This window comes from Petaurus breviceps, unplaced genomic scaffold, assembly GCF_028583685.1.
Source record: "Petaurus breviceps papuanus isolate PSGF00001 unplaced genomic scaffold, PetGlider_PUasm1.0 227, whole genome shotgun sequence".
NCBI lineage: Eukaryota > Metazoa > Chordata > Mammalia > Diprotodontia > Petauridae > Petaurus > Petaurus breviceps.
In genome coordinates this window covers 10,973,525-10,987,780 of record NW_027185896.1, presented here as the reverse complement: position 1 = coordinate 10,987,780, position 14,256 = coordinate 10,973,525, and the positions used below count along the sequence as shown (strand labels likewise).

The 14,256-nt window shown below is 36.7% G+C and overlaps 1 protein-coding gene across 2 annotated transcripts in view; it reads right to left on the bottom strand.

The window, feature by feature from the left end:
• Positions 1-14,256, bottom strand: part of USP4 (ubiquitin specific peptidase 4) — a 68,486-nt gene that overhangs the window by 15,594 nt on the left and 38,636 nt on the right. For both annotated transcript variants that reach the window (XM_069095719.1, XM_069095720.1), the window contains 6 exons: positions 14,048-14,206; positions 12,804-13,028; positions 10,929-11,012; positions 9,849-9,943; positions 7,326-7,517; positions 4,926-5,014 (listed from right to left, as the gene is read on the bottom strand). In XM_069095719.1, the coding sequence (XP_068951820.1) occupies positions 4,926-5,014; positions 7,326-7,517; positions 9,849-9,943; positions 10,929-11,012; positions 12,804-13,028; positions 14,048-14,206 (844 nt within the window). The remainder of the gene's footprint in view (positions 1-4,925; positions 5,015-7,325; positions 7,518-9,848; positions 9,944-10,928; positions 11,013-12,803; positions 13,029-14,047; positions 14,207-14,256) is intronic.

Here is a 14,256-nt window from a genome sequence, read left to right as displayed (position 1 = left end):
AAGGAAGCACAAAAACTGAGGGAAAAAGGAAACAACTCCTTAAAGAACAGAACTGGACAAATGGGAAAAAAAAATCCACTGAAGAAAAACAACTCCTTTAAAACTAGAATTGACCAAATGGAAAAGGAAATAAAAAAGCTAACTGAAGAAAAAATTGCTTAAAAATCAGAATCAGGCTAGAATGGAAGCTAATGACTATGAGACATCAAAAATTAGTCAAACAAAATGAAAAGAATGAAAAAACAGAAGAAAATACCTCACTGGAAAACCAATTAACCTGGAAAATAAATCCAGGAAAGACGATTTAAGAATTAATATTAATTACTTAATCCATAATCATCTTTCAAGAAACTGTCAAGGACATCAAGGACACTTAACCCGAACTGCCTCACACACACACACACACACACACACAAAATTATCAAGGAACACCACCCTAATAACCTAGAACCAGGAGATAAAAGAATCCAATCACCTCCTAAATGAGATGCCAAAATGAAAACTCCAAGGAATATGGTAGCCAAATTCCAGAACTATCAGATCAAGGAGAAAATATTGCAAGCAGTCAGAAAGAAACAATTCAAATATCAAGGATCCACAGTCAGAATCACACAGAATTGAGCAGTGTCTACATTAAAGGATCAGAGGGCTTAGAATATATCTGAAAAGCAAAAGAACCTGAATTACAACCAAGAATCAACTACCCAGCAAAAGTGAGCATAATCTTTCAGAGACACTTAATGAAATGACGGACTTTCAAACTTCCCTAAGGAAAAGACCATTAATAATGAAAAGGGTGCCCTCCAAAAGGCAAAAAATAAATAAATAAAATGAAAATCTTATAGAATTAACTTACACAATCACTGATCAAAAAGGAAAAATGAAGAAAATTAAACACTATTTTGATTCCTAAAGTTACCTATCTATGTCCTTAAGTTAAGCACAAGAATTTAGCTTTCCTTCTGAGTTAAAGTTATAATTAAAAGGAAAGTTGCTATCTCTCACAATGGTAATGCCTGGGATACTTTCAGGATGTTTATTATCTTTAAGCCCCATAAGTTAACTTGATACCATCCCCAAAAAATATGTCATCTGTCCTTGCCTGCCCTTTTGCAATTAGGGGAGTTCTGTTTTGTTTTTGCTTTTTTTGGAGGGAAGAGGGCAGGGTAATTGGGGTAAAGTGACTTGCCCAAGGTCACAAGGCTAATAAGTGTTAAGTGTCTGAGGCCAAATTTGAACTCAAGGCCTCCTGACTTCAGGGCTGGTGCTCTATTTACTGCACCACCTAGCCGCCCCAAGAATTTTTAATCTCTTCCAAGGAGACAAGTCTGGTAGTTTTGATCCCCTAGCAAAGATTACAAAACATGGTTGGGTCACATAAAACAACATTCCTTAATTGGTAGTAAGGCGCAGTAATTAGCCTCCCATAAATGCCAGCCCACCTTCCTTGGTATAACCAATCATAACATTCCTGCCCCCATGATGATGTCAGTCTTGCCACCAATCACACTATTTTCCATCTGTGATGCTCCTTGTTCTTTGTTTTCTTGTACTTCCCCAAAACTATATGAAAGCTAGTAAATCCTACACTAGTCTTTGGTCACTTAAGAAGCCATTTCCCAATTTATCAGTCATTGCTAGCCTAATAAGTTGATGATGCTCAGATCTTTGTCTCTTTAATTGTCAAACAGACCAGTGTTAACATTAATTCACTGTGTATGGCAGCATTTAGCAATTTTCCTGCTTTTAATTAGTTCCATTTTTACTTTGTCTGAGATTATTATTGCTATCTCTGCATTTTTTAACTTCAGCTACAGCTTAATAGATTCTGCTCTAGCCCTTTAACTCTTGTGTTTATCTTTCTGTTTCAAGTGTTTCTTAAGAACAACTTTACTGCTGGCTTCCATTTCTAATTTTTTTCATTTTATGCATGAGTTTATGCCATTCACATTCAGTTGTGACTGCTGTGTTTCCCTCCCTTCTATTCTCTTATACCTATCTTTCTCTTTGGGTATCCCTGTTCCCTCTTTAAGAGTGTTTTACTTCTGACTAATACCTCCCTTAATATGCCCTCTCTTTCCTTAACACCATTCCTTCCTATTCACTTCTTTGGTAAGATGTATTTCTGTACCCAATCATGTGTTGTGTGTGTATTCCTCCCTCCTTTTAACCAGTCTGGATGAATGTGGGTTTCAACTGTTGTCCATTCCCTCCCAATGACCCCTCCTTGTTGCATAAGCTTTGTGAGCACCCCATTTATAAGAGAATTTTCCTTATTTTTCCTCTCCTAGAACATTCCTCTTTTCTTCCCATTTTATTGTTCTTTTGAGAGTATCTAACACAAAAGAATCACACTCAGGCCCACTATCTAGACTCCCTCCATGATCCTTGGTGGCAATAAAGCTCTGAGGGCTTGCAAGTGTCATCTCCATATAACAATGTAAGCAGATTAACTTTATTCCCTTTTTGACCTCTTTATGCTTCTTTTAACTCCTGTGTTTATGTGAAATCTTCTACTCAACTCTAGTCTTTTCATCAGAAATGTTTGGAAGTCCTCTATTTCATTAAACATCCATTTTTCTTTCTTGTAGGATTACACACTGTGTATTTTATATATAGTATATATTCTATAGGTGAATTATTCTTCATAGTAACCCTAGATCAGGTCTGCACAACCTGATTCCAGGGCCAGAGCACTATTTAGTGCGCCACCTACCTGCCCCAACTTCTTGTCTTTCTAAAACAGAAGAATTTAGTCCAGTGCATTCTCTAGATCTTTGCTGAGCAGGGATGGAGGGAAACTTAGATTCTAATGCTGCTTCTCACAAAAACATTTTGAAAAGAAATCATTTTTTCTCATGTTTATCTTCCTAGCCTTTTTTCATGCACTTTACATTTCAATCAAACTAGTTTTTTTTTTGTATTTCTCATATTTAATATTTTCCCTTCTATATAAATTTGCACAGACTGACCCCATGTTAGGAATCCTCTGCTGCCTCCTCACCTCTACCTTTTGGAAATCATAATTTCCTTCAAGGCTGAATCAAGTGGTAACTCTTTCAAAAGGCCTTTCCTTCAGCCTTTAGTGATAAGTCCCTTATCAATTTACATTCATGTATGTAAAGCCCAGTTTTTTTATCTTATATTTCTGTCTCTCTCTCACAAACACACATATACATACACACAAAAAAAAAACACTCTATGAAATCATGGATGTAAATTTTTTGATCTTGAATTTTTATCCTCAGAACCAAATATACAAGATAGAGGGCACTTAAAAAATGCTTACTGATTGATTAAATAAGCATGTCTTCCATATTATTATTCAAGTGCAATAATATTACCCAATGACAGTCTTTAATCATTTAGCACACTCAAGACTCTATATTTCAAGACATATATGATGAGCCCTGAAAGATCATGCAAGGTAGTGTAAGTAATACCTTCTTTCACAGATTAAGAAACAGGCTTGAGTTAAATAATTTAAGTGCATATGGTTAATAAATGATAAAACTTAGATTCAAGGTACTGCTTTCCAATATACTAAGGAATAACTGTTTTGGCTAACTGCTCATTTTATTTGTCTCTATGCCCATAAATGAGATTTAGATTTTTTCCCCAAATACATACCAGATCTGACTATAAAAGTCCAATAGCTATTATAATGGATTTGACAGTTTTAAAATAAAATGTTAAAAAAAAATTTTTTTGGCATGCAACTGGGAAATAAGATATACAGGCACTGGGGTATGGAGATCCATCTGGCCCTACCAGAAAGTTGGAGGGGAAATGGGGGAGGATATAGGAGAGAGTAGACTGGGGGAGGGGGTATTCAGTGGGATTGCTGTTTGGGGTGGTGGGTAGGGGAAAGACAAGGAGAAAATTTGTAACTCAAAATCTTGTGGAAATGAATGTTATAAGCTAAAAATAAACATAAAATTTAAATATTTATAATGGATTTGACAGTCATTCATCATTTGAAACACTTATCAAACACTTTCTATATATAAGGCCTGACCTAATCATTGGCAACTCTCTACTTTTCTCATAACAGTTTTTCCCCTCACCCTATACTTTGGTCATACTGGATCCTTCTATTCCATTGAAACTATTACTTTCCCACATCTGTATCTTTAGTCATGCTTTTGTTCCCTATGACATCTCTCCCCATCTCAATCTGTTGAAATCCTTTCCATACAATAAGGCATGAGTCAAATGACTCTTCTACCAAGTCTTCCTTGATCCCAACTGATAACGACTTTCTACTTTCAAACAATACATAGCTTGCTGTTTTACACCTTTCTACTGTACTTATGTTACCGTATATTAGAGTTACCTGGAATTTTGTCTTATCTCTACTAAACTGTAAGCTCCATGAGGGACAGAACCATGTCTTATCTAAAGTCTGAAAAACAAATCCAATACCTTTTCGTTTAGTAATGTCTGATGAACTGAAAAAAAGTTCTAGATTTACAAGACTGAAAGCAAAATATAAGAACAACTTGGAAAAAAAAAATTTAAATAAATAATTTAAAAAAGAAAGAACAAATTGATATTCCCAAGTAGACCAATAGAATACAAAAACTGATAAGAGATTAATATCACCTGTAAATGCTGGTGAATCATTCTAGCAAAATCTAATTGCCTTTCCAAGCTCCAACCCTCCACCTCTAACTAGTTACAGTAATAGAATAAAAATGACAGACTTACTCCAAGACTGTCAGACTCAGGTGATCTATTATCTAGTTTCACTGAACTATTTTATCTGTTCTTTTCCTTGTTAAAAGGGGTGGCTTGTAGAGGAGAGGGCATATACATATTAACAAATAAAGGTAAAAAATCAATTTAAAATTAAGCTTTCAAAAAAATGTAGGTTGAAGAGATAGGTATCTGGATTCACTCAACCAAATTTAATGAGCACTTACCTTCACAAATGCCATTAGAACCATTGCAGGTAGCATTATCAAGATGTGGTCTAGGAGAATCATCTGGTAAAGGATGTTTTATGTAGCGGCTAAAAAAAATGGCAGTTTGTTAGTTGCTACATATGTGGTATATGTCTCTACCTAAATGCATACAACTTTATATCTGGGTTGATTGTCAACCATTTCATGTAAACCCTAATGCCTCTGCTCAGTAGGGAGCATGAACCAGGCCAAGTCAAATTCTTTTCTTAACATTTTAAGGGACAAATTATGTTAAAGGTCCTCTGGCAGCCAAGTGAAAGCATTTCCCCAGAATATCTGGCCTAACTTGAAACTCTCCTAGATGGCATCTTTATCCAATCTTACTAGAGGAGACATATTGGTTATTAAAATACTTGAAGACTCCATACTGAATACTTTGCAATTTTGTAAAATCAGGTTAAGGGGAATCAGACTGTGGAGGCCTTAACAGATCAAGGTGGTTGCACTTTACTCAGGCAACAGGGAACGAATGAAAATTTTTAATCATCAGAATGATTTAACCAAATTGCATGCAAAAGGAATATTAGACTAGCAGCAAGTAATAAATAGATTAATTGTATGGGTGGGAGAGAAGAAAAAACTGAGGAATAATGATTAAGAGGTTAGTTCTGGTAAATGACTTTGAAATGTCATGAAATGGAGATTAGAGACACATGTATTGTCTCATTAAGAAGGCCATAGTCTTACATTTTGAAAAAGCTTAGTCACTTTCTAATAACCTAATTCCACAGCTTTTATATAAACAGCTATAGGGAGAAAGACTAAAATTTTAATTATGCTACCATTTCCTCCCAAGCCCTCCAAAAAGATCACAACCTAGAAATCTCTTTAATCAGCTGATTTCCAAGTACCTAGGGGAGTCCTTTAATCAGTATAATGAAGCAATCATGGATGATTTCATCAGCTACTACCCTAAGAAATAGACAATCATCTACTTTATATCTTACCCTGATATTTATCAAACACTTTGTACATGCCAAAGCAATCTTCTACAACAGAAGAATTTCCCTAAGTTATGAAGCAAAAAGGAAACCAAGAAATAACTTCTAATGTGTTCACAACTGGCCATTGAGAAACTTGAGTAAACTGGCTTTCTATCTTCCATACGATAATCAATACCATCAGCACTTCATACTTATCTTCCCATGACAAGTAACAAAGAATTTCTAAAATGTACAGAAAATGTCTCAAAGAGAAAGATCAGAACAGCCAAGTCCTTCACAAGTGATCATCACTACAACACTGCTATTACTGTGTGCAATGATCTCCTAGTTCTCACTTTACTTTGCACCAGTTCATAAAGGTCTTCTCATGTTTTCCAGAAACTGACTGTCTCATTTTTCTTATACCACAATAGTACTCTCACAATTATATACCACAACTTGTTCCGCCATTCCCCAACTGATGAACATCCCCTCAATTTTCAATTCTTTCCCACCACAAAAAGAGCTGCTATAAATATTTTTGTATATATCTTTTCCTTTTTTTTTTTTAAACTCTTGGTTGGTGGTGGTAATCCAAGGTTGAGGATTATAAAATTAGAAATGATAAAAGGTCTCAAATCATACAGATCACAGGGTAGTGGATAGAGATTCAATAAAGTGGCAGACCATGGAGTCAAAAGACCAGGCCATAATGAGAGCAAGAGTTGGTAGGGGGATTATGTGAGAAAGGTAGAAAGATCATAGAAAGGTTGTAGGTCAGAGAATAGAATTTCAAAGTTCAACATCTTCGATGGGTTGTAATTCTTGTCCAGTGAAAGATGACATCTGGATGTAACCATGCCATGCAGAAGTGAAACAGAGGTCTCTGTAACTGATAAGGTTAAACAACTGTTTTTCAAAAATTTCTAAAATTCTAAAAAACCTTTTCTAAAAAATGTCCTACCCCCCTCTAAATTCTAGCTGAACCTTTATAAACTCAACTCTATAACACCTCCTCTACAAAGTCTTTCCTAATACTCTCAAACCTTTGGACCTAATATAGGAATCCTTTCATCTCTCCAATGTACCAAGGCATTACCATGTTCTTCTATTACAGTATTTATGTATGTCACATCCCTCTACTAGACTGTAAGCTAGGGAATGAGAAGCAAGGACTGTATCTTATCTAGAGACTTTCTACATATTCAGCACATTGGTATTCAAAGAGTGAGTGATTAATAATGGTTTAACTAAAAAAGAAAGTATAAGGGATTTCCCAGAACTTAAAAAAGTACAAAAGGAGAGAACCAAGACTATACCAACAGGTACTTGGTCAGGATGCTATTCTCCCTCTTAGAAATGATAAAATAAATGTACATGTCAATTTAAATACACAGCTCAAACTAAAACAACAATCTTAATGTTCAGTACATACCTGATACGCTCACAGATAACCTGGTACAAGTAGTCAAGGGTTAATTTGTGCTTTGGGACAGAGATTAACAATGGCTGCCCATATAGAACAGTCCCAGAAGATGTGCTTGTCTGTCTGATTTTCCTCTCTCTGAAGTAAACTGGAAAAGTGACACATTCTGATCCATCATCAGCTGTATTGCAGACTTCATATCTGTATTGATCACAGGAGAGAATAAATTCAATACATGAAGCCTAAAAGCATACATTTTAAGGCTAGGAATGTGGCTATCTGGAACAGACCATACTAATGAGGAAACGTACTACTCACCTCCTGACAGAGAGATAAAGGACTCAGAGAACAGAACCAGACATATAGGTTTGGACATAGCCAATACAGAAATTTGTTTTGCTTGACTATACATGTTTGAAACAGATTTTGTTTTTCTTTCACTCTTAATTAGTGGGGGGAGTTGGGATGGGAGGGAGAGAAGGTAGATTTTTGCTGAATATGTATGTGTATGTATGTATGTGTATATGTGTATGTATATTAAGTATGTATATATGTATACAAGCACACATACATGTAAAAACTTTAAAAGAGCAAATAATTCTTCAGCTACTACTATAATTCAGGGCAGGTGCAAAGAAACAGTCCTTAGGAAGAGACTGTAGAGGTCAGTCTGGGGAACTTGAAGACTTTTTGTTGGTAAAAGTCTACTAAATTCTGAAGCAGCCTCCAAACATTAATCACTGTCTGTATAGCTTTTACTTCTAACACAATCACATTTACAGCTTTTCTAAACATAAAGGTAAGAGGAGCCAGGAGTTACTTGAAGAGCCTCTCATTTTCTCAGTAGGGTAGAGTTCTATTTAAATATTAAGGTACCAGTTTTAGACCAAAATTGTTTTCAGTGTAAGAGATTTATAATGTTAATTAAGGAAGGATCACTCTTTAAAAAAGAAAGCAAATTTGACAAATTATTTTAAAAACCAAATTGTAATAGAAACAATTATATACTTTTTAAAAATCAGCAAATTAAAATTAATATTAACAAATCTACTAAACAGTCCTGAGTTTGTCATTTATCTGACTTGGTAAGATATACAGAAGTAAGATTTATTGATGTTTTATCATAAAATGTTAATAAAATTGACAATTACTTGTAGTTTTCCCTTCTTCCTCCAGAGGGAGATCTGACCTTACTGATTCAATTGCTGAATTGAAATAAACAAAATAAATAAAAAACCCTAATATAATAAGCAAACCCAATAACAAAGATCTCTGGTTAGAATCTAAGCAAAAAGGAACGCAATGTTAATTTGATTAAAATATTATGTATGGGTGTGTTAGAAGATTTTATCTTCAGAAATCAAAACTGGCCTCTGGAAAAAAAAAAGCCCCTCCTCAAGCAGTTTGTTTGACCAACAGACTGGCCATCTGCTTTGACCCACCCTATGCACACAAAGTTCTGGGTACCTTAGCTCAACACATTAATTTCAAGAAATTAATTTCCAATCTTAGGTAGTAGCTATTACTGTTTCTTTACAGAAGTAGCTTCAGAAATTGTCTCTAAAAGAGACTTTTGTAAAGGGAGGAGAGTATGTTCTGTTCAGTGTATTCATCTGCAAAGATATTGAAAGCAAAAGCAATTTACTATGTACAAGTTAATGACTTTTTTTCCTCAGACAAAAGGGCAATCATTAGGCCCCAATTCAAACTTTACTTGCTAAAGCAGAGCAACAAACTGGGGTTGGCTTTGTTTTTCTCTTCCCCCAATATCCAGTGTAAAAAATTAGAATAAGCATTACATTTAATAAAGCTCCTTCATAAGTCATGTTGGGGGGAGGGGCAGGCAAACAGAATAGCAGAATACCTATAAATTTTCAAAATTTTGGAGGTAGCTCAAATGGGACTTTTTGCTCAAGAAAGATATTCCGGAATTCACAGAAATATAAAGCCAGTAGGGAGCTCAGGGATCACACCTAGTCCAATTTATTAATTTGCCAGATTAGGAATTAAGGCCCAGATCAGTGAAGTGACTTTGTAAAGTTACTTTTTCTTTGTAAAGAAAAAAACAGTAATATGGCCAACTCAGGACTTTCAATTAAATATTCCTTCTACTCTGCCATAATTCCACATCTTTCTTCACTTCTCTTTCCTCTGGTAAGATTAATAGCAATACAACCTTCTAGCCAAACATATTCCTGGCAGCAAATAGTAAACTTTAAAGAAGTGCATTCTAAATATTCCATCCTAAAAGAGTTAAATGTTAACCTTAGAATATTAAATGTTTCCTTAGACATTTGAGCTTCTAAGCATCATGCTAACAAAGTTTTCATCCTGCTGGGCTCTGTAACTCCAAGCAGTGCCTGGGACCTATCCATAGCTATCTGTTATGGCCCCTAAAATACACTCACTAGTATACTATCACATCAAATACGCCAACAAATTAAATCTGATAATGAACATGAGGACAAGCACAATCAAAACTTCTGGCATATATTTTTTGTAACGAAAGCTTACAAATATTTGGATACTCACACAAAGATGTCATCCCGGGTCATAATATGATTTAAACCTTCATCCATTTGGAAAATTTTGTGGAACCGGTGATTATACACATCTGTGACCACCATCTAGGAGTCAATAACCACAGAAAGATTATAGGTTTGAGAGCCTACCATTAGCTAAAACAAACATAAAATAATAATAGTCCCTTCTCTCTGTAAGAACATTACAGCTTACAAAGCGCTTTCACATCCATTCTCTCACTGGATTCTCACACTAACAGGGGTTAAGTAGGCTGAGCAAGAGTAAAAACCCTCATCTTATAGATAAGGAAATAAGTCCCAAGAGGTACAGTAAATTGTCAAAGGTGACCCTTGGTCTAATTCAAAATCCATGTTCTTTTAATTATACCATACTGCCCCAAGGAAGAAAATGCTTTCAAAGCCTGACCACCAGAAGGGGCAGTTACAGGGCGCCAGGTAATGGGAACTGCAGCCAGCTGACTTTACCCTCCCAGCTATATCTGGAGGTCCTTTCACCACCACCCTCAGCAGCCACCCTAAGTGCCAAGATAGTGACTTTAGTCAAAGAAAACTGGATGTTTATACGAGAAAGGTTTTGTTTATGAAACGGAAATGACAACGTATAATAAATATCATATTGCTTGCCTTCTCAAGAGGTAGGGAGGGAGAGAATCTGGAACTCAAATTTTTAAAAAATGAATGTTTAAAAAAAATTTTAAATGTAATTAGAAAACATTTAACAAAAATAAATAAAAATGTAAAAGAAAAAAATGAAGTTACAGCCTATTTCCTCTCAAATAAATGGAGGATGGCTAGCCCACTAAACGTAGAGAGACAAATTTAATCAGCAGCAAGCTCAAAATAAAAGGTAATACAGGTTTTCTAATGCTTCCTCACAACATCTATGGGCATTGCCATTGCCCCGCAAAGTGACTCCAGGCGCTGCTAATGGACACAAACACCAAGGTCCTGAGGATTTGGAAGGGCATCAAAGATCCAGCCCTGTGAGTGGCAATCTAGAAGCTGTTTAATTCTAAATATCATATCTAATTTTATTAAAACTTCTAATGGGAAAAAAAAGCCTTCTTACGTTTTCAGCAGCAATACCGGAGAGCTTTGAAAGAGCCTCACACAGGTCAGACACAGCCCCCATCATCGGCACAGTCACTCGATACTACGAATAAGGACAAAAAGAGTGCAAAAAGATTCAAGGAAGAATAAAATGAAGGGCAATCAAAGTGGAGAGACAGGTCTGCAGGGCCCTGGTGTCACTGTCATTTCCTGGCACAATTAAAACCATTTCCTAAAACCATTCAAGGCAGAATGAGGGTATGTGGCAGCAGAGAGCAGCAGTAACCACTGGTAACCGAGAGGTTACCGCTGCCCTCTACAGCCACAGAAAATCAGCCAAAAGAACAAGTCAGCAAGTTCAGCCAAAGCTAACACCTCAGTTCTACAAGGAGGGCAGCAGGCAGCATGGAAACTGTGTAATCGTCTTCCCCACCTGTAAGTTGAACTATTTTGTTCTTAATATTTGTATGACAGAATAATGAAGGAAGAGAGGGAGTTCTTCAAGATTTACTGGTTTACGGAATAAGAGTTTTAAAGATCTTAAAGACCTTCAAATCTAACCTATTTATTTTATAGAAAGACAGAAACAGAGGCCCAGAGGGATGCTTATCCAAGATTTCTTTGTTAATGGCACTTCTAAGTGACCCAGGTCCCCTGTGTCCCAATCTAGTAGGCTTTCCAAAACCTTACAACTGTTTTGTACTTAATATCACAGGATCAAATTTTAGAGCTAAAAAGGACACTGGGGGGGAGGGGCAGTGGCGGCTAAGTGGCACAGTGAGTAAAGCGCCGGCACCAGAGTTGGGAGGACCCAAGTTCGGTTCCAGCCTCAGACACTTACCACCCACACAAAAAAACTAGCCATGTAACCTTGGGCAAGTTACTTAACCCCAATTGCCCTCCAAAAGGCAAAAAAATAAAAATAAAAACAAGAAGGACATTGGGGTCATCTAGTCCAAGACTCCTTTTACAAATGAGAAAAATGGCTTATTCAAGATCATATAAGCAAAAGAACTGGGATTTAAATCCAGGTCCTTGTGACTTTAAATCAAGCACACGTAGTAAACTACATAAAAGCCTTGTGACAGTATTATATCCTAGCATACCAGGCAGTTATTATACGTTAACTATATCTTCACATATGCATCCTATTCCCTATGCAGGATAATGAGCTCCATGAGTGCAGGGAACTTAATTATTTCCCCTGAGAACCTAATATGAGTATTAAGCTTTGCTGTCGACAGAATATCTGTTATCATTTTAATAAAGTGATGATATTGTTTAAGGTCATATTGAGTCACTGGAAGAATAGGACCTCTGCCAAAAGACCTACTAATCCCACCTTATTTAAATTATCTTATTCACTATATGAATCTTAGGCATTACTACCACTACCATTACTACTGAGGTAAAAGAAATACTCTTCCTTTAGCTCTCCAAAGTTCCGATTCAAATTCCTCTCAACAGAACACCCAGATAATTTTAGCTGTCGGCATGGTATACAGGCAAAAACAATAGTGTGAGATCATAAAGGAATCTAATCCTAAATTCAGTGTATGTGTTACACTAGGTATACACTGCTTCCAACATCTCTCTTTCTCATCCCAGAGACCCAGTGAACATCTCTGGGCCTCAGGTCTGATATATGCCATATGATATATGGATTTCTAAATTTTCAAAAGTTTAAGTTTGTAAGTGATTTCAAGGTCATATATATTAACTTCAAGTGCTCAGTGTAAACATCTGGCTTTAAGCAAGACTTACGCTCAAAGGCCACCTATAGTTTTTCTTTCAAACACATACCCAGTACCAGGGATTCTAAAAGCACCCATAGACTAACACCACTTCAGATCTAGAAACTGAGATCTGAATGAAGACCAAGCAGGCCACATACCTGGGTAGGTCTGCACTGGGGATCTGCAGAAACCAAGAATACCTCCATAGTTCGATCTTTCTTCAGGGGCAAGGGGAGAGTTAAATAACAGAATGGGTCAAAAGTCACAGAAATTTTAGAACATTCTGGGCAGACCAATGTGGATTTGAAAAGGCCATGGAAAGTGTCCACTATCACAGAGTCATTCCTTAACCTGTGATTCTCCCATGCTTCCTTTGCCACCACCTAAAAAAGGAGGAAAAGACACTAAGTTAGCAAGATTTCTACTTCACACATTTCATTTATGGGATTCCAAAGCAGCATCAGAGGCAGACTCTAAGTCTATCTATAGAAGCAAAATAACAGTCTGTTCCTAAAACAGGGAACAGACCCTGTCTTAGTTAGCAGGACTTAACAAGGCATGACTGATTCCCACAGTCCCCTTTCCCACTACAGAGACCCAGAGATCATCTCTGGGCTTCAGTTCCTTTCTTTTTAAATTAAACTATGTGGCAGAGGGTCTGGGCATATTCATAGCTGTGTGATCCTGAACAGCTCAGTAGTAACAAAGTAGCTAGTGTCAGTTTCCTATTTTATATAAAGCCAGAAAAAAAAAACAATGCAATGCTTAAAGCATTTAGGTAACAAAGTAACTCAATAGTGAAGGTGCCTGTTAAACTTGGATTTTAATTTTAAAAAATAGTAATGATAGTAACTTAGCCTTACAGCTATGAGCTGTAGCCAACAAGACGTGATTCCAATGTTCTGTTACCATCCCCGGGAAACAATGCCCCCAAAAGAGCCTCTGTCTATTCTAGCTAAAGCTTGCCACCTCCAAGACGTTCCATGTTTCTAAGAAAAACAGAGCTCATCATCTGGGACTTAGAACAATGGAGACCCTCCCCAGTGCCACCTCAGCACAAGATATGCCAAATAAGGATAAAACTGCTTTCCTGGCCTTGCATTGGACACCCACATGTTTCCGTGTCCTTTGTCTCCGAGATAGATTCCCGCACTTAGGTTGTGGGCCGGCCTCCCTACCAATGAGAGTGAAGGCCAGTTGGGGAGTTGGGTTTCTGCATTAGAAGGTTATATAGCTATGGGCTTGCTTCTACCTGTTGCTCTCTCCCTGGCAGACACCATTTGAGCGACAGGGGCAGAGGGCCATTTCTCACGAGAAAGAATAAATAAACTTTTCTCTACTTTCCTTAAAAAAAAAAAAAGAAAGAGAAATAGAGTTCATCGATCTGATATCAAAATCATACCAAGTCAGGCCGACCATTGGCATCCTTTAGCTCTAAATATGGTTTCTTCTTTACACGGTTCAGATCCTCATGCAATCCATCCAGAAGAAAAGCCAATAATTCTTGAGAATCCTGTTGCTGGTAACCCGAAAACTGAGGGGCAAAACGACCAACCTGGGTCTGAACAAAAACAAAATAAATAACTTTTTAAAATAAGTTGATTAGTATGT